Source organism: Daucus carota, chromosome 7 (genome assembly GCF_001625215.2).
Source record: "Daucus carota subsp. sativus chromosome 7, DH1 v3.0, whole genome shotgun sequence".
Lineage (NCBI taxonomy): Eukaryota > Viridiplantae > Streptophyta > Magnoliopsida > Apiales > Apiaceae > Daucus > Daucus carota.
In genome coordinates this window covers 2,833,959-2,858,911 of record NC_030387.2, presented here as the reverse complement: position 1 = coordinate 2,858,911, position 24,953 = coordinate 2,833,959, and the positions used below count along the sequence as shown (strand labels likewise).

The 24,953-nt window shown below is 33.4% G+C and overlaps 3 protein-coding genes across 3 annotated transcripts; 2 read left to right on the top strand and 1 right to left on the bottom strand.

The window, feature by feature from the left end:
* The first annotated feature begins 8,398 nt into the window (after window positions 1-8,398).
* LOC108195232 (protein PLANT CADMIUM RESISTANCE 2) lies at window positions 8,399-9,920 on the top strand. The gene is made up of 4 exons (XM_017362188.2): window positions 8,399-8,753; window positions 8,901-8,972; window positions 9,104-9,316; window positions 9,645-9,920. The coding sequence occupies exons 1-4, from the start codon at window positions 8,585-8,587 to the stop codon at window positions 9,722-9,724; spliced, it is 534 nt and encodes a 177-aa protein (XP_017217677.1). The 5' UTR covers window positions 8,399-8,584; the 3' UTR covers window positions 9,725-9,920.
* A 926-nt stretch (window positions 9,921-10,846) lies between these two features.
* Window positions 10,847-12,298, top strand: LOC108194042 (F-box protein SKIP28). Its single transcript, XM_017360933.2, has 2 exons — window positions 10,847-11,423; window positions 11,637-12,298. The coding sequence occupies exons 1-2, from the start codon at window positions 11,055-11,057 to the stop codon at window positions 12,222-12,224; spliced, it is 957 nt and encodes a 318-aa protein (XP_017216422.1). The 5' UTR covers window positions 10,847-11,054; the 3' UTR covers window positions 12,225-12,298.
* A 521-nt stretch (window positions 12,299-12,819) lies between these two features.
* Window positions 12,820-19,906, bottom strand: LOC108196810 (cysteine protease ATG4). The gene is made up of 9 exons (XM_017364246.2): window positions 19,748-19,906; window positions 17,588-18,223; window positions 17,408-17,493; window positions 17,199-17,249; window positions 16,673-17,046; window positions 14,961-15,099; window positions 13,994-14,049; window positions 13,800-13,870; window positions 12,820-13,387 (listed from the first exon to the last, which is right to left on the bottom strand). Exons 2-9 carry the CDS (start codon window positions 18,048-18,050, stop codon window positions 13,167-13,169), a joined length of 1,461 nt encoding a protein of 486 aa, XP_017219735.1. The 5' UTR covers window positions 18,051-18,223; window positions 19,748-19,906; the 3' UTR covers window positions 12,820-13,166.
* Window positions 19,907-24,953: the final 5,047 nt, after the last annotated feature.

Sequence of the window (24,953 nt, the reverse complement as noted above, 5' to 3'; positions counted from 1 at the left end):
GCTAAGGTTAGTTGTGAATATATATAGAAGACCGGGGTAGTGTTTACTGTTTAGGGTTGGTGTGTGATATTACCTTCCTACCCTCAGGGACCATAAAAGCCACAAATTTAGTGGGTGTTTGGCTAGCTAACTTCTGGACTTTTTTTTACATAGAAGTTATAGTTTCTGCTTAATCGAGACTGTTTGACACATCAATATAAGCACTTATACTGAGTCTTAAAAGCTCCCAAAAAAAAGTGAGGAAAGCTAGCTAGCTTTTTTTCAAGATTATGGGGCCGTTTGGGTGAACTTAAAATAAGTGCTTATTGCTTAAAATAAATAAGTGGAGTAGAAGTTAGAAACAAAATAAGACTTATAAGTGATTAAAGTGCTTGGGAAATAAGCAGAAGCTCTGAGACAAAAGCTAGCATTCCTAGCTTTTTATAAGTGCTTCTTGACTTATTACACGGTACGAATAAGTGCTCATAACTTATAATCCCGGAAGCCGGGCTTTTAAGTGTTTGCCAAACACCACCTACAACTTCTTCTAATAGAAATACTTAACTTATAAAGCACCATATCCAAACATTTCTAGTAATTTATAAGTTTAAATTAACTTCTCACTTATAATCCACTTCTTTACTTAATTAACTAATAAGTCACTTCTTTTAAGTTCACGGTTAAACGGTTAAACAGACCCTTAATATTTTTATTCTATTTTTGAATAGAAATTTTTATATAGGTAATTCTGCTATGAATAGTTTGAACGGATTCAGGTAATTTGCTCTGTTCACTTGAAGTTCAAACACAGTGAAGAGAACTAATCATATCTCTTGTCGAAGATTTTCAGAAAGAAGTATCATGAAAAAAGTAATTTGACTAAAGTTAAGCTCGTTTGACACTGCTGTTACGACTGAACAATATTTTTTTATTAAGAAACACGTAAAACCTATTGGAGAGTACACTGCTATAAATTGAATTATAGACGGAAAAAAAAAATACAACACATAACATTTTATCCCATTTTATTGGACCTTTAGCATGTGTCAGGTGTAAAACAGCAATGATGGAAGCAAGCAGCATGCAAGTACGTCAGTTACGGGGTAGTTGTGTGTTCTTCAAGCTTTTCAAAAATTTACCCGAATTTTTAGCAGCCATGCATGATTGACGCGAATAATTACTGTATACAAATATAGATGCTCACAACATTTTCAAAAGTTTCCCCGGAGTTCGTTATATATATAAAAAAAAAATCTCAAACGCAATGATCCTGGAGTACTGTTGCTTGACGGAAACACAAAAAGGGACAAGCTCCCGTGAAGAAAATGACATGGTCCCTGTCGCTGTGCTATTCATGAAATTATTGTGCTTGTGGATTCGTGTTATATATTTATGCACTTAATTTAATTCTTCTGAATTAAAATTTCTTCACATGCTAATAAAAGGCTGGAAACATGCAGGTACATACTGAAAGTAGTGACCAATGAGTAATACTGTACGAGTAACAAGATATATTTGATACTCCCGTCCCCCTGAATTGTATACATTGGAGGACGGGGATTTGACACGGACTTTAATGCTCCTGTCCGTCCCCCTGAATTGTATACATTGGGGGACGGGGACGCGGCACGGACTTTAATGCTCCTGTAAAATGTAGTTGTGTAATTTATTTTTAAAATGTTTCTTTTTCTGAATTAAAGTTTGGATGTTATATTTTTATTCAGAAAAAGAAAATCTCAAAAATAAGTTACGGAACTATATATTATAAGAGCATTGAAATGCGTGTCGAACAGTTGAAAAGAAACGTATACAATTAAATGGGACAGAGGGAGTATTTGATATAATATTTATTAGATTTTTTACACAATCCAAACTTATAAAGCAACAAGAACTGTTTATACAAGTAATATTTCAAACCTAATTAGTTCAAAACTTTCGCGTATGACGGTTGGAGAAAACAACAAATGACAGCTTTTCAGTTTCTTAAGACAGCGCATATGCTTAACTTCACTTCAGAAATAACTAATTTCTAAAGGTAATTTCTTAAGTTCCTTTAACTGGAGTTAAATGAGCTCTAGATTTGATATAGGAAAATACTAACTACTCGGGGAAATGTTCATAATTCTTTTTCTAAAATATGGTTGACAATTTGTTTGGTTTAATTCAAATCAATAACAATGCACATCAATCATCCCATAGATTAAAATCACTCATTTGAGAACAAAATTAGAGTTACGTATCACGACTCTTCAATATTATTGTATTTTTTCTACTCAAATTGAATATTATTAAAAAAATTCATATTTGGTTTCGACTATTTTCATCAACATATATGTAAGAACTGACCATAACTTAATAATATTTCACAATACTTATTTATGTAAAGATTGTCAACTAAAACATAATAATTTTCTTTTTGAGTAAAAATTAAAACAATTTCTAAATACATATTTAAGGGAGTTATTACAAATTACAGTAGTTCTATTTCTTATTAGATCAAATTTCTTAATGATATAGATACTTCCTCGATTCTCGTAAAGAAACAATAATATTAGGGTAACAGTCGTCCATACTATATATTAAAATTATATATGAAAAACTTTAGTCGTTGTTTTGGAGTATGGTACAGTATATTTTACAAATAGTAGTTAGATTATTTAAATCAAATTGATTAGAATTATTAAATTCACTACGATGCTTCTAAAAGTTTAGAATTCAAATCCCGTCAAAAATATATTATAATAAATTACTAATTTGATATACATAAAAGAGGTTTATTATTAAAAGTCATCTACGCATCGCACGATTACGGGCTAGTATACCTCGTATGGGCCATATAACAATTTATTTTCCATCTATTAACTATATTAAACATAATATCTGACAATTAAATGATAAAAGTTTACCTCGATATATCAAAATTTGTCGAATCATTTTTTAAAATTCACTTTTTACTTACAAATACACTAATATAATGAGGGAGGGAAGTCAAATAAATAGTTGATACTGTCTTAAAGTGGTTGTAGTATCAAGTCCTAACAACCGTGAAAAACGACGATTATGATCATGAGATGTTCCCCCGTGATTAACTGATTTTTTTAAAGGTTAAGCCGAACCATGGACCAAGACGTGCTCTCTGTTCACAGCAGGAACATATTAAATTAACAAGCTTGTTCAGGTATAAGCGATTATCAAATCTTTAGGAAAAGGTACTCCAACGGATTTAGAGGGTTGCCTTGTGGGATCCTTTTGTTTCTAAAATAGCCGAAAACAATGCGTTTACTGTTTAGTTGAGCAGAAATTCAAATCTACTCCAAGCATATTTCGAGTGCTATGACAAGCCATTTTATGAGGGTCATCTTAGGAGAGAGATGGCTCGAAATTTAAACCGAGTTCTGTAAAACCCTGTAGCAAGTTAGGGTTAAGTATCAAGTGATACATGGTCTTCACTTCAGTGACCAATACTTAACCCTATCAAGTTATGGTCATTTTTCCTACTTTTTTACGAGAATTGTTATATTTTGACGTTGAAATCTCATAAATTCACTTTTTAATTATTTTCGGTGATGGATTGAATGAAAAATTATTATTTCAAAAATATTTCGTGAAATCATGATCAATTTATAGAATTAACATATTTTTGAGATTGATCAAACTTTTTCTGGCCGATCAGTAACAGTGCTCTAAGAGCATCTCCAAGAGCCTCTTCATTTAGGCTTCTAACTTGAGATTTGAGGAGGGAGAGGAAAAATGTTGCTCCAAGAGACTCTTAAGTGGCTCTTAAATCACTAAGAGCCTCTTGTTTCTCTCTCATCTCTCCTCAAAGTTAAGAGCCACTACATTGCTCCTAACTTATTTTTTCACAATAAAAAAATCCTTCCCTCCAATTCACCTCCATCTTTCCATCTCTTTTGTTATAGTGGAGCCCAATATATGAATAAAATATGAAATAGAGAAGAGATGTAGAGAGTATTGTTGGAGTTTACACTCTTAACTTTGTCCTAAATTGCTAAAAGCCACATTTTTTATATTATATTTATGAGCCAACAAGAAGGCTTTGGAGATGCTCTGAATGATTAAGATACATGAAGGAAAGAGGAGTCAAAGCTGTCTAGACTTTAGGTATATTTAACGCTGAATTCCGAAGGTGGGTGTAACATGCTCTCTGTGAAACTCACCCGACACAGATAAGATGCAAAGCTGGATCCAAATATAAGTCTGAGTCCAAATCTAAACGGATATCTTCTTAGTTGGGGAAGTGGTGGGTGCACCCAAAGTTCTGATGCATGTTCTCACTCCAGGCCTTTATTTCAGAAATCGGAGCCCAGTCCTCTTGTTAATGCGCCATGAGTGGGCTTACTGGCCTACTTTTGAGCCCACCCTAAGAGGTAAAATTTTGGAATGGCTATAAGTTAAGTAGGGCTGTAAATATAAATGAGTTGATATGCTTGATAACCGCTCGGTGTTCGGTTCGAAAAAAGCTCGGTTTGATTCATAAACGAGTCGATCTTGAGTACACTTTTAAGGTTTGTTTTATAAACGAGCTGAACTTGAGCACAGTAGAGTTCGACTCGGTAGTTCGCGAACAAGTTCAAATTATGAGTTCTTGAACATGGTTCCTGAACTTGACTTGTGAGCGTAGTTCGTGAACTCGCTCGTGAACATGGTTCGTGAACTCGGCCCGTGAACATGGTTCGTGAACTTGGCTCGTGAACTAGTTGTTAGAAATTGAATTTGCTCGATTTTCAGCTAATATTTATCAAACAATTATTTTTTATTTTAATTTATTTATGTCGAACTTTGTTTTTTTTTTGTTTATTTTTTAGGATGTGGGAGTTTTATTAATGGATGATTTATTATGAATTTAGGATTCCTTAGAGCATAAATTAAAATATCGTTAGAACTTTAAGTTATTTTTTAAAATAAATTAAATAAAAAACAAGCTCGTAAATAAATTGATGAGCATTAGCTAGCTCGTTAGCAAAGTTTATTAAACAAGCTTATGAACAAAATTAATGAGCGGTTGGTGAGCAAAAATTCGCGAGACATGTTCGTGAGCGTAAGTTAATAAGTGGTTCGTGAGCAAAAGCTCGTGAGTAGGGGTGTACACGATTCGAGTTGGGCGGGTTAAAGAAATTTAACGACCCAACCCAATTAAATCGGGTTTTCAAATTCTCAACCCAAACCATAAAAGTTAAATTCATAACCCAAACCAATTTGTATTACTTCGGTTCGGATCGGTTTGATTGGGTTATGAAATATAAAATAATTTCTTTTCCATAATCTAGCAAAACCAAATTTCGACACAACAAAAGATAAAACTTTAACTGAATGTATTACAGCAAGCAAGCAGGTGAAATACCTAATATATACAAAATGAGTTAAGCACTATAACATCTTAAAAAACCTGCACTACTGACCAAAACAATTCAAGCTCGATGCCAAATTAAGCTTGATTCAGAATCTTCAGAATTACAGTAATAAATTTAAAAATTAAGTTGAACAGAAACAATTAATAAAGAAGAACAAATCAACAATTAGCAAAACACAACAAATCAACAATTAGTTAAATGGACTAGGCTAACATATTATGATTTACTGCGGTGGGGTGAATAATTTTTATATGTAAATTAATATTTTTTAATCGGATTGGGTTGGATCGGTTAAAAAAACCGAAACCCGTGTCCAACCCAATTAAATCGGGTTACTCATTTTTTAATCCAATTATTAATCGGGTCAAAAAAATTCGGATTGGTTCGGGTGAAATATGATCGGTTTGGGTTGGTTCGGTCGGTTTCACCGACCCGTGTACACCCCTACTCATGAGACATGTTCGTGAGCGATTCGCGAACCGTTCGTGTACAGAGTTGTTCCTTAATGAGTTGATCCTCAAACAATATTTTTTGCTCGATCCAAGATCGAGCTCGAGTTCGAGTTCGCTAATTTTGAACAAATGATACACGAGCATTCTAGAGTTCGGCTCGGCTCATTTACACCCGTAGCTATAAAAGAAGAATATTCCTACATAGGGAAGGCAAAAGACACCTCGGAATCCGTGCATACAATTACTCTCTCCGTCCCCATAACTTTTATACACAAGGATGTAGCATGAAGTTTAAGAAGAATTTGTAATTTAGTGAAAAAAATAATAAAATAGGTAAAATAATGGGACTAACTAATATTTAATATAAAATGGGAGTAATGTGAGTAATATGGTGGGATCAACTAATATTATATATAAAGTAGATGTAGTGTGAAAAATTAGTGAGTGCAGTTAAATGTTTATATTATAAAATTTTACTATTTTTTTAAAATATATAAAATTGATGGGACAACCCGAAAAGAAAACTGTGTGGAAATGAATGAGATGGAGGAAGCATATTTATGAATGCTGCTGTCAATGTGAAGATTGTCGCTTTTGTATTCCAGCTCTAAAATGATATTTTTCGTGATCAAAACTTACAAATTTGGTTGACGATCGAAGATGGTTTATGACATAATAAAACTCTGATATGTTTGAGTTTACTTAAAAATTTTAATTCAGATATCAATAAAAACTGGGATGTGTTAGTTTTGAGGTTTAAATATTTATATAATAATAATATATTAAAATTTTATAAATAAGTGTTAAGTGACCAACTCTCCTAAAACCTCAAGTTGTTAGGAGGCGAGCCTAAACTCTGATACCATATTAAGTGACCAATTCTCCTAATATCTCAAAGTGTTAGGAAGAGGGTTTATCAAGATCATATTCTAACAATAATAAGAAAATTTGAATCGACCTCCGAACAGCTCGTGTTTCAACTGGCCACCAACAATGTGTGTCCTTAAGAACACAATTAGAGAAGATAACAGCAATATGAGATTGACCGGACTTTGAATTTTTGATGTTGACCCCAAATGATATAAAGTTCTAGAAACAATTTTGTCCTTGATTTTACTTTTACTTTATGATTATAATAAATTTTGTTTTGAACTTTTTTTTAATTCAATAATGAAAATTCATACGACATCTACTAGAATAATCGAGTCGAACAAATATAAAACAAAACATATTACTAATTAATCTAGTATTTATGAAGACACAACCAAATGATTGTTAAAATTGATATACGTACATGTATCATTTTTACCAACACCGCTATCGACCGTAATTACAATCCCATATAAATATCACTAAATTAAATCCTTAAAAATCCGACAAATTTAACGTCCTGAATATTGAAACACTCCAAAGTACAACAACCTGTCATAAAGAGAGAATAAACAAAAAACACATAAATTGACAATAAAACTACTCAAATTTTTTTATCAGACAAAAAAGTACAATCTTGAAAGACTGAACACAGACACTTAAATGCAATTCCCATTTAATTTCAAATAACTTTTACCTTCATCACGTCTTCACATACGAACGTCTGACTGAGGATAATGCTGCCGCAGAATTGTAAATACTTTGATTGTTGATTCAATACCTTCTAATCTTCTATAAAGAATAAGTGTTTGTAATTGACTTTTCTATGATTTTGGCATAAAAAATAAACTCCGGATATTAAAATTTGTGAAACCCGAATGATAGGTCAGCAAGACCTGGTCGATGTCAACCAAATAAGGGTCAGAATTGTATAATTTTTGCAGCCATGACCAGTCGTAGACGCTATTCTATCTGGAACTGAAATAGATGGTGTAGATCGATTGAGACATTTGTTCATTTAAGAAAATCCTTGCATGTCTCTTTCTCACCCAAAATTAAGACCCGTAAGTAAATTAATTAAACTAATATATTTGTAATCATGTACGTACTAAGTTTGAATTAGGGGCAGGCAGTGAGGTAATTAGGCTGGAACTGATTCTTATTCTACGAAGGGTTAAATTTCGTAAACAGTTGGAATTTATTTTTTAATATTCATAGTTACAAAATGTATAAATAAAATAAGTTATCGTCGCCAGTTACGTACCGATTTTAAATATTTTTATCTCATTGATTTGCTGTTGACAAGGCAAATCGTGTTTTGACGCCTGTAACGTAATATGTCTATTTATACTAATTTTATCTCGGTTAATATATTAATAATCATATACGTAATATGTTTAAATTGGATTTTGTCAGTAACACAATCAGATCGGAACTGATTCTTATTTTGGACGGGTTCGATCTTCGAAACATAACTAGAATTTATCTCATAATCTTGGCAGTTACAAAAATATATAAGGCAAAAACAAAAAATTTGTCCTCAACAATACATTTATACTAATTTATTCCCGGTTAATGCACAATTTTGTAATCCTTCTCGGTCATCTAACAGTACCGGATGCATGTAGTAACATTTATCCAATAGAATGATTAGTAAACCATGTTTTAAATGTATTAAACATTGTTGCCCGCCAACGAGGCTGAAACTTTCTACGAAAGTGTATCAGCAAATCTATAGACTCTTCCATTAACTAATTCATTGTTTACACCGAACATAAAAAAAGATTGAACAATTTACAATCCTTTTTCCAATAAGTTCAACTCAGCATATATAATCTCCTCTCCACCAATCCTAAAAATCCTACCAAGTAGTCAAGTACTAGCCAGCTTCAATTTGATCATAAACATATCATGTATTCAACGAACGCAAATAATTACGAAAAGTCGCCGCAGCCATCTGCGCCACCTGCATATCAGTATGGTCAGCCTCCTCCGATCACCGGAGTTCCTATGCAGTACTCCTCCGAACCTGCCATGTGGTCCACCGGCCTCTTCGACTGCTTATCCGACTTCCCACAATGTAACGTATTTTTCTGATTTGTCTATAATTTTTGTTTTACAAAGACGCTCCTCTCAGGTTTTGGAGAACTGGTCACGTGACAGGTTTTCAGTCGTCTTGAACTCGATATGTAGATTATACTGGTGAATAATCCATTCCATTTTACAGGTGTTGTAACATGTTGTTGTCCGTGTATTTCTTTTGGGCAGATTGCGGAAATAGTGGATAAAGGATCGAATTGTAAGTAAATTTTATGAAATTCGAAAATTCATTAGTTTTAAGTGTGTGTTTCATGTGGTATTAGTCCAAAAAATGATACGGATAATTGTATTGTACACATAAAAATTGACGAAATGTGTTGGTGAATTAAGCATGTGTTACAAGTGGAGCACTATATGCACTGCTAGCATTAGTAACCGGCTGTGGATGCATGTATTCATGTTTCTATAGAACCAAGATGAGAAAACAATACATGCTGGAGGAAAGCCCCTGCGGTGATTGTTTGGTGCACTTGTGTTGCGAGCCCTGCGCCCTGTGTCAGGAGCACCGTGAGCTTCGTATTCGTGGCTTCGACATGTCTCTCGGTAAACTATTCCTTTCATTCTAGTCGTGTGTGTGCAGGGGTGGATGCAGCAAGGGCTTGGTGTGCTTAAGCACTCTCTAACCCAAAAAAAAATAAAATTTAATAGTAAAATTTAAATTTTATATATATATGCACTTTCTAAAAAAAATTTAGTAGTGTTTAGTTATAGGTTTGTCACCTTATATTTGACATCGAGGACTATCAACGTTTGAGTTTTTTTTTATGATAATTAAGATTTAAGCCCTTCCATTTATCAAATTTTGGATCCGCCTCTGTGTGCGTGCGGATTTCGGGTTTAATGATTGTGTGCAAAAATGTAATTTGCGTAGGATGGCAAGGGAACCTGGAGAGACAGAGTGGCGGAATGGCCATGGCACCTATAGTACCTCAGAGTGGAATGCGCAGATGAAGAGGGACGACGCCTGCTTTACTTGACTAGGTGTTTTTTGCGTTTTTCAGCCCATAGATTTGTCATTTGTGCACTGTATTTAAGTTCATATCCCATTTTTTCCTTAGATTTGTGCCGATACTTTCAAAGATTTCCTTAGATTTCCTTGCTGTATATTCAATTACTCGCTTTTAAATTTCAAATTCAATGAGCTTGATGGGGGGATCATGCAGGTATAATAATTTTGTTTGCTCGTTGAAACAGGATGCAATCACTTGTCTTGCCACACGAAAACTATGACGAAAACAGTGGCAAATATTTTCAGATTTAATATATTCATCCAAAAAAAAATCACACAATTTTCTGGTAACCTATATATGTATATGAGAAGGGGTGATGCAACGGGTCAAAATAATTTCTACTCAAAAAATTAATTTTGAAAAAATATTTAAAAGAGCCTTTTTAATTAGAGGTTAGATGTTTGTCTGTGTAGAATAGCTAAAGCTAAGTAAATAATTATGTACCAAACAATTTCATATAAAACAATTAATGCAATCGTCTAGTCACAACAACTCATTAAGTTAATGCAAGATTAGCAATGGATATTCTGTTGGTATTTAGGTACATGAAAGTGTAAAACCCAACTAGACTTCCGTTGTTGAACCATTGTAGATTTGTCACACAAATATGCCAACGGAAAAAAACCGTTGTAATACGTTCTTTACGACGATTTATGCAAGAGAATATTCCGTCGTAACTCTCGATTACCGACAGAACTTGTGATTTGTCGACGGAAATTGTTGTTGCAGCCTGCGAAAATTCTTGCAGTGTAAGTGCCAAACAGGACAAATAAAAATAAGTCATGGTAAATATCTAAGTTTGTCCTGAGATTTTTGCCCAAATAACATTGTTTAGTAACATGCCTTATGTGCATATAGGTGATCTATTAGTATTAATGTTAAGTGAATTAATCAACATTTTCAATTAAGATTTGGGGAAAAAATTGAGCAATTTTTTCGAGGTATCCAGCATTTCTCAATAAAAATTATATGAGGAAGAAAAATACAAATGATTAGTTATCTGGAACAAAGCCTAGGCTACTTACAAAGTTAAGAATTTTTATTTTCCCTCTCTTTAGATCAAAACTATTTTGCTCAAATTTTCTAGGCTACAAGGATTCTAGATAAGGCAAAGGGAGAAAAAACATGTGGTAGTGCTAGGCCTAGGACAAAGATTCATGTCAACTCAAAACTTTAAATCCTCTATATAATTGTAACACCTTCAAGGGTGTGAAACCTCTCCTTCACCTTGAAGTTTGTTTGTAGCACACAGGCAGAGCTCAAATTTGAGAATGGACATGGAGGTTCTGGATACAGAACAAGAGAATACTTCACATGAAGTTACTAACAACTTAACACAGTCTCGGCCAGGGCCGCCCCATGATTCTGTTTTCCTCGTCTTGTCTCGCCTTCCCCTAGTTGAGCTTCTCTCGATGAGCCTGGTTTGCAAATCACTCAAAGATGCTGTAGATGATGATATATTGCTATGGCTCAACATATTTGTTGACAAGCCTTTGAATTCTCGTATTTCTGATCATACTCTGATGGATATTACGTCTAAGGCTAATGGTCGTCTCAAATCTCTGGCACTCATCGAGTGTCTGCAGATAACGGATGCTGGACTTGAAGCTGTCGTAGCAAAGAATCCTCTCATCAACAAGGTATCCATCCTCGATTCCTCGTCTATTTGGGCATTTTACGTATTTTTCAGTAGGCTATCAACGGATCCTAAGTTATTTATCTTTAGCGACATGATCAACTTAAAAATTGTACTCCCTCCGTCCCCTTTTACATGTCCATTAATTGTCTGAACAAATTATCATTGTACAGAGATCGGATTATAAAAAAAAAAAATTTGTTCATTTTTTTTCCAGCTCTATGTACCTGAATGCACCAGTCTAACAGCTGAAGGAATCATTAGAGTCGTCGAGATGTTAGCACAGCACAGCCGCAAACCTATACTTCTGAAGTTAAATGGTATCCACGACATCAATAGTGAACACCTTGAGATTATTCGCGCTCTAATCCAATTGAACCAAAGACAGCAGATGAAGTTCTACCACAAGAGGAACCAGTATTTGTTGGATTTCAACGAACAAAGTGAAACTAATCCTGATATTGACCTTGACACCTGTCCGAAATGCAGTGAAGTACGGATGGTGTTCGACTGCCCAGATCAGATGTGCAGGCAAAAGAGCGAAGGAAACGTGCTGAGTGCTTGTCGTGGATGTCAATATTGCGTTCCAAGGTGTGAAGAGTGTGGCAGATGCGTCACAGATTCTGAAGAACGAGATGAAGCCGAGGCAGCTTGCAATGACATCTTGTGCATGGATTGCTGGTTTCGGCTACCAAAATGTAATTTCTGTAATAAGCCATATTGTAAGCTACATGCTCAGAAGAAGCAGAGTCTTCCAGAGTCCTCTGGGTTTTTATGTGAAGTATGTTATTCAGACTTCATATAGAAGGTGACAGATGGAGATGTATACATAAGCCCTCTGTATAATTGTTACCATGATAGTAGCTTCAAATTTTAATCTTTTTGCATTGCAGCAACATATTTTGCAAAATCTCAGTAATTTACAGATTCTTGTACTATGACGGATTTTAGTTCACTTCAAATAATTAGCAAACAGGAGTAATATTTTGTTGGGTTATCATTATGTTTGTGGAACAATTGTTATATTACAAAATCATTATATAAAGTTTTTTTATAGCAGTATAATAATAATTATAAAAAAAAATTGATGAACCAAATTTTGATATTTTCAATTTTGGTAATTCCGATGTTCCGCTCAAAAGGATTTCACTTATTAATAAAGAGTATTAATAATATGGGTTTGGACAATAACATCAATATGGATGGATTCAGCATTGAGATGTTCGGATAAAAATGGAGAAATAAAACATGTTTATTAGATCATATGACAAGCATGAACAATTAGTATGATGACGACCAAGAAGGGATAAGTGCCAGAGTGCAGAGGCTGCATATATCAACATTAGGATGCTTAAACCAAATTAATACTCAGTGATATAATCAAGTGACTGGAAAGAATATGGACAAAAGGTTCGTAATATTGCAGTAGTTTACATTTGCAATGATTGTTCTAACTAAAAAAGTGAACCTCCGAAGCAACAAAACAAGAGGAAAGAAAACAGACTTCAAATTTCGACACAAATATACTTTCTAGATTCTATTAACTGAAGCTACAATTATAATTGAATAGAAGCACAACCACAGCATCAGGGAAATTTATAACTGGTCTTGGACTATGAGTGTCGTGTAGGAACGAGGTTTTTAGGCCATATTGAGGACAAACAAATGTAAAAACAGATAAGTTATTATGTGCAAGGTCACAATCCTAAAGATGTAGAGTTCATAGAAAAACCAGAAAACAATTTCATCAAAGGATTTGCCATTCATCTTCTTGTGCACCATTGTCAGCATCAGCTGTAGGCACTGCAGAAAAGGAATCATCATCATGAACTTCGGCACTGTCACATGATGTCTCACAGTGACGTGCTGGTTTCATTGAATTGCAAGACTGAGCAACAGTGAACAATGGTGCCCCATTCGACTGAGCTGCTAAACCGGAGGCCCGGGAACAGAAATCATCAAAATCATCTGAAAGCAAGAACAGCAGCACATGAGTTATCAGGTCTCAATCTACCGGATTCTGGCCTTGGGGTCCTTTTCAGTACAGTGATCACAAAAAATATATTCTTACATAGAAGACCTTGTTTATAACTATTATCTCAATAATCATTCACTCTTCACTATGTACTCAATAGCTGGAAGTCGGTCTTCATCTCGAGGGAGGGTAATATGTATTGGTCAATGGCTCAATGAAATGTCATCATTATCTATATGATTGCAATTTTATCAAATGCACTGACATAATTGCATTACTCTTCTGTTCACTCTATGCATGATGTATATTTGAAAGAAATTATTGTTGAAACTTATTCTACAGGGCTGTACATTTCAGAGACACAAGAAATATGATAAAATTAGAAAATCCAATATAGTAATATACCTTTGCCTCTGCAGTAAAATCCAATTGCCAAGGATGGATCAATCAATTCAAGAGAAATTTGTCGAATGGCACTGACAAGGTCAAGGAATTAGTAAAAGAATTCCCGTCAGCCACTACAGATATCTAATTGAATAAATAAACCTAATTCAGAACATATAAATATAGAATTAATTTGGAGTGTCCATGACCCTTACTTGCAATGGTAAGATGAAGTATCAGCTTCCAAATTATCTCGCTTGATATCAACTACCTGATGATTCAAACAGCAAATGCCAAAGATCGGTAAAACACAGTACAAAGGAAATCTTGGGAAATCTCCAAATACACATTATACATTTATCAAATCAAAGTTCAAATAATATCACCAGGAAATTCAAGGCAATTAGTAGAGGTAAACAAATCAATGAGAAGAAAAAAAACATGCACATGTACTTAAAGGAGCTACACACAATTGTAGATTCTACTTTCTAGATTAACAAAGTAACAAACAATCTTCCAGGCTATAATTTAGATAAGCCAGCAACTCAAAGATCGAAAAACATTGCAAGCAATAAAGAAAATGATCAAATCAGAAAACATTGCAAGCAATAAAGAAAATGATCAAATGAAGAGTAAGAAGACGGAAAATAGTAAGAAATAACCATAGCGGTAACTCGTATGGTCTTCTTCAGGTAAGTACACATAGGGATAAACTTATGTGTTTGAACAATGGTTTCAGAAAACTATAGTGTCTAAAGAAAATGATAACATGAGACAATTCATAATGTGAATGAAAAAGGGGCATGGATCCGCATCAATTGACATATCATTGCAGAACCCCGAAACAGGAAAGACAGTCAATAAATGCATGTTGGCATGGACCACTTTACACAGTCACATAAGAAGCTACGCTTTTAGAGTGTAAAAAGAGGACCTCAACCTAGGGTGAGAAATGAGAAAGAAACGTGATAGATTCATTTCATATGCAATTATGTATAACAATAAACTCATGATGGTATTGTAAGCGACTCATAGAAAATTCAAGTCGCATTGAACTCGTTAAATTGCCTTTTGGTTACTGAAAGAATTAGCAGCAAAGTCTACACAAATTGCCTCTCACAACTTCAGATGCCAAGAACATGACAGAAATCGAAAAGTAAAAAGGATTATAGTTATACTAACCTGTTTAACTTCATGTGGGTCAAGGTAAAAGGCATTTTCATCTTGCACACCAACAATGTATGTTGACACACCAGGTCTACCACCCAAGATCCCAAGGCTTTGAGGGAAGGTGAATGTTGCAGCTAACAACGGGATGTACCTATCAGCAACCAACATTTTTTATTGAATCTGAAAGATTAAGATATAGTGCAATACATTCTAATGTAACATATGCCGGTGAAAGCAACTTACACTTTTGATTAGTGTACAATTGCAACTTTTGATTAGTGTACAATTGCAACATATTTCATACCTTAAAAGTTGACTCGCGAGTTACTTTAAATAGGAACCTACTATATACATTAAGAAATGACCCTTCTGCATCTTTCTATCAAAAAGTCATATAAATGGCCGAATCTCGCGAAAATACTTGGACCACTAAAGTTCTACCTATTTCAGAAAATTTCCATTTGTTTTACTCTGAACTTGCCCTAAGGTCCTTTCAGTTTATTATTAATCATATGCCCTGTCTGAAATTTAGAGGTTTGGAAAAAAAATATTAAAGGTCTGAGCCATATTGGAGGTTTGACCATTTGAATAATCTGATATCGGAGTTTGGTAATTAGCGGATTGAAATAGCGGTTTGGACTCATAAAGCTAATTTTGACAAAGCTACTTGGATGTGCTTTTTCAAATAGAGGTTTGCTATGGGTCTACTTGAAATACAAAAAACTAACTATACAACTATTTACCAAACAATTCCATACAAAACAACTAACTCAATCAACTGCTTCAATCAGCCAGCCTAAAGAGCTAATTCAATCCGCTAACAGCTAACCACTAATTGCCAAACAGGGCCATCTTAAGTTGTTGCAATTTATTAATAATTTTTAATTCTAGATACTTGCCCCAGAAAGATGAACCAATACTTTCTACCCAAGCTCCACCATGTACTTTATTAAATCAAATTACATCCGATAAGGAGCGAAATCCATTGAAACTTCGAAACAGATTAGATGTCGGGTATAATATAAAGTCATGTTGAACCAAAGGCAGCAGCTTCAACTGACAATAATACGCCAGAGAACTTGAAATCCTTATAAAATTTCGTTTGGTGAATCAAAAATTATGTCTGACTAACATTTCCCCGACCCCGGCAAATGTCGTTTAGCACATTAAATTTCCAGCACACAACATATATAATTTCCACATAAGCATGTATCAGAAGTATCAGATATAGAAAATAATACCTGTATAGCATTATGGTGTAAACAAAAATTCATAAAGAGAGATGAAATTACGCACAAGACCCACCAATTTTAACAGTTACCTTTCCTTATCACTATAGGTAGGATGAGAGCTTGGTACCCAGTTAAACATAAACATATATAATGTTTCTACTTTCTAATTACAAAAGAATAGAAAAATCATTGTTTAGTACTTAACAAACTAGAGGCTGCTTGTTCAACCTAAAGGTAACTTTAATTTTAAGAAAGCCATTTTTTTCTAGTTCAAGTTTAAAAGAGAATACTGCCAGAGGAAGTAACAACAAAAATTCACAAATAACAGAGTCGGTGACGGTGAATATATTTTGTCACTAAAGTATCAAAGCTATTGCTTCTAGAATTGGCAGCTTTTCTTATAGGAGTAGTCAAAAACACCTAAAATTATACAAAAATGAGTATCAGGCGTGATAATAGCAAATTCGTCAATAAGCACCAGAGTCTACATACCTTGGATTAATTTTGTCCAGTCCTAAAACCAATGGAACTAACAAAAGAATAGGACTCCAATCTACTTGACCTCCTGAAAATTCACGACAATGTCTAGATGCATCTTCAATGCAAACAACAGGAGCTCCCCCTCGTTCACCATCTCCATCACCAGAAACAACATACATAGCCATTGGCAATGACTGATTCTCAAGTTCAGTATCATCCATTTTACAGCGTGCTAGAGTTTCCCATGTGCGGCACATGGCATATGGGCCTACCCAACATCCAGGAGAAAGGAGTTTTCCAGCTTGAATGAGGTTGTGTATAGAGAACACTGATTCCTCAGAATCACCAAAGTAGTGTAAGATCTCAATATAGTCTTTATCCAGTGGCTGCATCATTTTACCGAGAGCATTAAAAAAGTGGATATTCACAGTGCATGGAACTCCTAAGTTGTATTAATATTAAAAGTTTCAGATTAGAAACTATAGATCAGAAAAGCTACTAAGATTAATCACAACACCCTATTTAGTTTAGGAGATACCTTCTCTAGTGATTTTCTCCAATTTCTGCCCAATCTATGGAAAACCAGTGCCTGCAAAACAATGCCATTAATCACTCATCCATTTCTTTTTCTAATTCAACTGCACATTTACAAATTACAAATGTTACCTAAAGTACTATATTCGCTTAAAATAGGTGGAAAGCACATTACTAACACAAGTACACAACCACTTATCAAAAGCTTAATACCTGAGCTACAAGCATTTGACTGCTTCGAAGCATACAACCCCAGTTTACATCACTAGTATATTTTGATTCTCCAATAGCAGCAAACCCTGTATACAACAAAGTTAAACCTCTTTTTGCATTTTCAGATTTAAATATTTAGGTAAAGCTTTGAAAGAGGTAATAGCTATCCCTAAGACTAACCTTTACGGTAAGTCATTAACATCCTTGATTCGAAGTCTTCAACAAATGCAGCAAATCCATGGCTCTGAATTGGATCTGCAGATGAATCTTCATTAGAGAGACTGTAACACACTCCTAGAAGCCAAATGTCACTATTTGAGATAGAAATGCCATTTTTGTTTAATCCTAACACGCGTTCATGAAATCTTCTCATTGTCGCGCCAACCATTACCCTTTTCACTGTTGCAGTCCAACCATGCCTTTTAGTACTCGATTCTCTCTTCGTAAAAAGTTTCGGTGCACTATACTTCTCAAAGTTCGAGAAAGCAGACACCAGCAATCCTGACCACGAAGAAGTATTGGTATGCTTATTTTCGCTTGTTCCGGGTTCTAAATTATTCGAACCCGGATGATCTTTGGGGGACTCGATAAAACTTCTATCAGGATACGTACAAGTATCAGTCCTATCACGATAACTCTTCATCCAAAAAGTAAAATAGGTGGGTCATACAGGCTCATAGCAACCAAACAGCGAATGAACAAGTGCTAGCAGTACAGAGGCAACAGATGATAAAAAAGAGACCTGCAGGTTTTAGCAACACCTTGAAAGACGAGGGACAGAAGAAACCACTGCTTGTTATGAACTATTCAGCAAGACTGCAAGAAAACAATAAGTATATAAGATGTTTGAACTGTTATATACTTCCTCATATTATAAAATATAAAAACTGCGGAAAAGGCTAAGAATGTTTAAAATCCAAATAGTAAATTACACGATATGTTTGTCTCATGAGCCTAAAAATAACCCGGTGATAGCTTAGTGTTAGAGGCTTATCCTCTATGAATCAGTCTTGAGTTTGATTCTCCCTCACCGGATAACTATCTCTGAGTGGATACTACTCTATGAGCTTATAAGCTGTTGAGATTAATTCAAAGTTATTTGAAGATTATGACGGCAACGATAAAGCTTCTCACTGAGAGGTTCAAAGAGGAAAGGAAAAACATATGCACACAACAGAAATGTGTGCAGGAAATCATGGCACATTAGGCCAAGAAAAAAATACAGTAGAATTTTCAGGAAGAAGTGCCCCATGTGAGTAGAAGTGCTCCAAATCTAAAAAAAATAGATCATATAGGTTGTAAATTGAGAAGTGCATCAACATCCGAAGTTAGTAAAAAGTGCACCTAAAAGAAGATTGTGGGGAGAATTGTTCTAGCAAATGATGATGATGGGAAGTCCATCACTGGTCAAAAAATTTAGTACTTTAAATTAAGAGGGAGTGTTGAAATTAATTCAAAGTCATTTGAATTGGTTTGAATTATACAAATTCTCAGCTATTAGATAAGCAATTAATTGGATATTAGAATGCATTAGTTAGTAGCGATTAGTATTTTGGAGTCGCGGGATGTTTATCAGTATGTATTAGCCCAAAAAAGGAAGTTAATGTATTCAGAATACTTATATGACATCACTAAAATCATTCTCTTTCGCGTAACATTCTCTTCTTTTCTCAATGAAAAAAGAACATAACACTTGCTAAGATAAAAAAAACCCAGAATACTGACCTACAGCCTACTTGCAATAAATTTATACGAAATAATATTTACAGTCTTTTAAGCAATTTTAGGAATTAAATTCTAATAACATTTTACCTTTTTCCCACAAGGGATATTAGTACTCTGCCTGAATGAAGTTTCTGTTAGAATATAATATATGATCTGATTAAATCTCCTCCTAAGTTTTAGGTAACTCATCGTGATATCGGAGCTCAAGTTGGCAGCTACCCCCATTTGATTATCTATTACTATAACATACTACCACAAAGTTAGAGCAAATTCAAGATAACATCGAGGTACATAATCGATGCCAACAAATAGCCTAACTCAAAATGAAAATACAAAAACGGCAAATCCATCGAAACCAAACACTTTATAATCAATTAGGCTCCAAATTATTAAGAAGGCAGTTAGAAGTCAAAAATCGGTACGATCAGAACAAATGTTACATATACAATCAACGATTTCGAAGATCCAAAATACAGCTCAAAATCATAAGAACTAGCAATTCAACCGATTCAAAGCTAAATTGACTTTCTATAACCGATGTAATTGAATTAACAGTTAATAAACATGAGATGAAGTAAATAGAGATATACGTGTGTGTATAGACAGAGAGCTTACTTGATAGAGAGGATATGTATGTATGTACAAAGCAGAGTAGAGAAAGAAATGATGTGCTAAATTCAACTTGAGAGCTTCATCCCCAACTCCATTATTTTTTAAACCTAAGCCTGATTTGAAACACCTGATCTTTGAAATTTGATAAAAAAAAATAAAGTTAATTATGAAAAAAAAATACAGAAATATGTAGGGGGTATATTTGACTCGTATTTTTTCATTTATAAAATTCGGAGAGTTTACTCGAATTTTAAAAAATATATTATAATTTCAGAGAATTTAATTAGGAGTTTAAATTATACTATCAAATTTAATAGTATTTAATTAGAATTTTAAATTATATGTAAAAATCTTATGATATTAAATAGAGATTATTTAAAGTTCAATAAAATCTGATTTAAAAATTCATAAAATATGATGTTATTTAAATATCGATAGATTTTTTTTGAACGTTATAAAATGATGGATTGTATAGTATTGTTCAGTAAATTTTAAGATATTTAAAATCCCACCAAATCCATGAGATTTTGAATTATTGTGCTTAAATCCTATACCATTCAGCGACATTTTTTCTAGAATTCACATAAAATTAAAATCAAATTAAAATCAGTTACAATCCATTAAAATCCACATACTATATAAAATTCATTATAATTTAAGTTGAATACACTCCTTATAAGCAAAAATAATAACTCTCTCCGTCCCACCCAATTATATAAGAGCTTCATCATTATCCTTTTAAATTATCATAATTGATATAAGATAAATACTACTTTTAATATAAACAAAGAAATGAAATATATAATTTATAATTAGTTAAAAAATAAAATTGTTATCAGTAACATATATCATTATTAAAAAGTGATTATAAATAGATAATAAATATATATATATATATATATATATATATATTATTTTCACTCCCCATTTAAAATATATAAATATGTTATGTCCTGATAAAGGAGTAAATTAAGCTAGAAAGGGGGGTTAAATAGCTTGATCACCAATTCAAAAATTATAAATTCCTTTTCAAAATATTTTTCAAGTTTTTAAAATATTTTTACCAAGTAGTTAAGCAGTTATATATGTAGAAGTAAAGACAAAGCAAGGAATACCGCACGTTCAATTTTATCCTAATTCGCTATGGCGCAACCTCTAATAGATTCGCTCACCCCTGCGTCCAGTCCCCGAACTCCTCTTCATATTCGAAATTTTTCACTATAAAAAAAGATGTACTCCTTATAATTAGCAGAGAAGCCTTTACAATCTAACCTTACAAATATTTATCTTGGTTCATAACTACCCGTTACAACCTCAAAATAAATATAAAAACATTCTACTTGACTTATCTTAGTACGTAACTCCCCATTACTTCTTCAAAGTCGGTGTAAAGTCTTGGTGTAGTCTCTGTACTTCTAAACTTTTGCGTGTCTTAGATCTTAGGTCTTAGGTCTTGGATTTTTTCTTTTCTTCACGGTGCGAAGACGACTAAATCCCCATTAACTCGTCCAGAACTTGGGTCTTAGAACAAGAATCACCTCACTTCACTATCACCTCACTGCAAAGGTTGGAACACAGTATCTACGAAACACAAACAATAATAGAAGATATGTTTTTAACTAGTATATATGTTATAGTACTGTTCTGGAAATGACAATAATATCCAAGTTATAAATATTATGGTCAAGGTACATTACTCCAAGGATGATTAATTTGGAGTAAAAAAAAAGCCTTATCAGTTGAGCAAATTATGCTCAAGACTTCACAAGTATTCTTTCCTTTTGATTTAAATGTTGGTCAAGAAATACTTGAATTACAAAACTCCGTTTAGAGATATAGATGGAGATCTCTGAGATTGTAAATTATCCTCTCTTTGACTTTGTACACAACTTTTGTATAGCAAAAAAAAAACTAAATAATATATGGTGGCTAACTTTTTTGATTTGTGACTTTTGAAGTATAAGGATATAAGAAAACTTCATCGAACAAAGCTCGGAATGTTTGATATTTTTCACGAGATAATAAAGTTATGTCAGTGGAGAGATCGAATGAGCTTTCTTTAGTTTTTCTTCAAAGTTTAGCCAAGATAACGACCATGGAGTTGCTAAACTTTTTTTTTGAAGCTATTGTGAATAAAGATCTTTTGATCGTACGTATTTCTTCCACACCACATGAAGATGATAAATGTAAGGACGGTGATTCTTTTATCACAAATATATCTCTTATGGAGATAAAGTACTCTTTGAAGCATTGTTCAAATTTTTTGATTCTTTGTAGAGATCGAGTACTTTTACGGATTTTGTTCGTTTCTTTGTTCTTTTTAAAAAGGTATGATATATCCTTGATCTTGAACAAATCCGAATCTTTCATTCTTGTTTAGAGAATCTTGTTGAAGGACTTGTAAAGATGAGAATAGATTAAACACAAAGTTCCAAAACAAATATGATCAATAAAACACAAATAAGAATATAAGAATACCACTTTTGGAGATAATTGGAAAAATTTGCCAGAGGTTCTGTCGGATTTTGATACTTGGTCAAACTTGGGCATCCCTTACGCATGCCGAAAAGTGGCGGTGGTTAGGCTTGGTGGTGTGAGAGAGATTGTAAATCAAAACCTTGTATATATATAACTATATATTTTAAGATAAAAAGTTTTTGAAAAGAAGTATTTTAGGGAGAGAGTATGAATTTGAATTATTAAATACTTCTTGAAAATCTCATCACTTTAGTGGCTCTTAACTTAGTAGAAATGGGTTGGGTGAAGGTTATATTTATAGGCAAAGTTGAGGTGGAAAAGGAAATGAAAAGTAAAAGAAATTTGAATAAATTCAAATTTGTTAAAAATTAAATAACAAATAATAAATTTCGCAACATATATATATTCGTGTTTTGCACGAGTTTAAGATAGGATTAGTATGATTTAATTTTCACAAAGGAGAAAAGAAAAATGTTAGATATTTATTAAATTTTACGTATAAAAAATAGAGTGAAGTGCATTTTGTGTACCTGCACTTTAAGCGAGACACCACTTGCATACTACAATTCTAAAACCACTACATGCATGCAATATCACAGTTCATACTTCATAACACGATACAGTTTATGCAGTCCCGTCTATAATTCTTAATGTTGTTAACAAATAAAGGGGTATTTGTGTAATTTCATCTCTGTCACGGCTCTTTTGTGCTTCACTTTGTTATTTAACGAAGCTGCAACCCCCAGATCATTCAATAGCCTCACGCAACCTAATTTTCCGGCGGTTAAATCCTTAGACCTAAAAATGAGCCGCACGCTTGAAGAATAGATATAATTCTCAATCTCATGTGTGAAGCTACATGTACTATTCTACAGCCCGCGAAACGCGAGCCATTGAATAGTCGTGTCTCACCCTTGTATTTGGGGAGACAACTAACAGCATAAGAGAAAATTAACGGACTACCACAAAGTTTAACACAAAATGAACTGTAATATTGCGTATGGTGGTTGTAGAAGTGTAGTATTACAAGTGGTGTCTCGCTTATAGTGCAGGTACACATAATCCACTTTACTCTAAAAATTCTATACAGGTCTTAATTATTTTCAGAATAAGATTGGCCAAATATATCTTACATCTATAATTATTATTCAGGAGATGTATTCTATTTGAATTTATACCATATAATTCATATAATTTCAAATGTATGTAATTTAGCGTTTAATGATTAAAACATATACTTTATATAGAACTAGTGTAAAAAATATTTCTCTCTCTTAAATGTAAATATCATATTGTTTTCATCATATCCATTATTCTATCTTAATTTTAAATAAGAGGTCTCAATATAATATTTTATTTTTAATATGATTTATTTTTTATGTGATTATGATGCAAATAGGAAATAAATTTAATATTCTTACTAGTGAACAGTGTTCTAAAAAACACATTAAGCGGCCGTCTATGTAAAAACAGGCTAAAATACAGATTTTATACTAAATAGGTGATTAAGCGGTCATTAAACGTATACTAAGCTAAATAAGCGGTCAAAATGTTGTAAGATTATTTAATATATATATATTTTTTTTGAAATATCGTCATAATTCACGAAATTTTGAAATACCCTGTTTAAATCCTAAGTACTCTTGATGATATTTTAATTTACTAGATTCCACATGAAATCAAATCAAATATAATTTTTTAAACTCTTAAATTAATATTAATTCACTAAAATTTTAATTGAGTTAATCTAAATTTATAAATTATTATTGCTATAAAATCATTTTACTGTATACTCATTTTACATAGGTACGAAGTTACTCGCTAGTCGCTAGTGGTAGGGGAGAGCGGATGCGGGTTCGGTGCGGTTTTTAGATAAAACCGTAACCGGAACCGCATACCCTCGGTTTTAAAAATCAGAAACCTCAACCGCAACCTCGTCGTCGGTTTCGGTTTCGATTCCAAAACTTCGGATTCGGTTTCTATCGGTTCGGTTTCGGTTTAAAAACCGCATGAAAAACTAATTGATAAGTACAGAACATGTTTCCTGTTTACTAGTGATGCCACATACAAAAAAAAAAAAACCTTACAACTGCTCTGTAATTTAATGAAAAACCACACTGAAACTTCTTTTGAAACACTGACTGAACAATCCAGTTAAGTATATGGAGCTACCAGTCTAGCACCAAAAGAAAGTAAAAGCCACAAATAATGCATAATGTTCAAGGGGTTTATTTTATAGTTGATAGACAAATTACAAATTGAAAGGGATTCTATTAAACAGACTGTCCAACCTAATTAAGCACAGGCCCTGCCTAAGTCCTAACTCTGATTCGAATAAGTAATAACTAATATACATATAAGTTTTTATTTTTAAAATTTGAATTTTTATATAAACTATAAATATTATATAAATATTATAATTATTTTAAAAATCGGATCGGTTCGGTTTTTTTCGGATCGGTTCCTAGCTATAACCGGAACCGAATAACCGGTTTCGGGTTCGGTTCCTAAATGTACGGTTTCGGTTTCGGTTCGATTTTATGCGGTTCGATTTATAGCGGTTTTTAGCGGTTTCGGTTCCGGTTCCGGATTTATTCGGTTTTTTGCTCACCCCTAGCTAGTAGTGTGCACCTAACAAATCTCGGCTAATCTTATCTCTGCAACTGCAATACTGCATCCCATACACAACAAAACTTGAAAGTCCCAATACCAAACGTGTCACACTGTAATG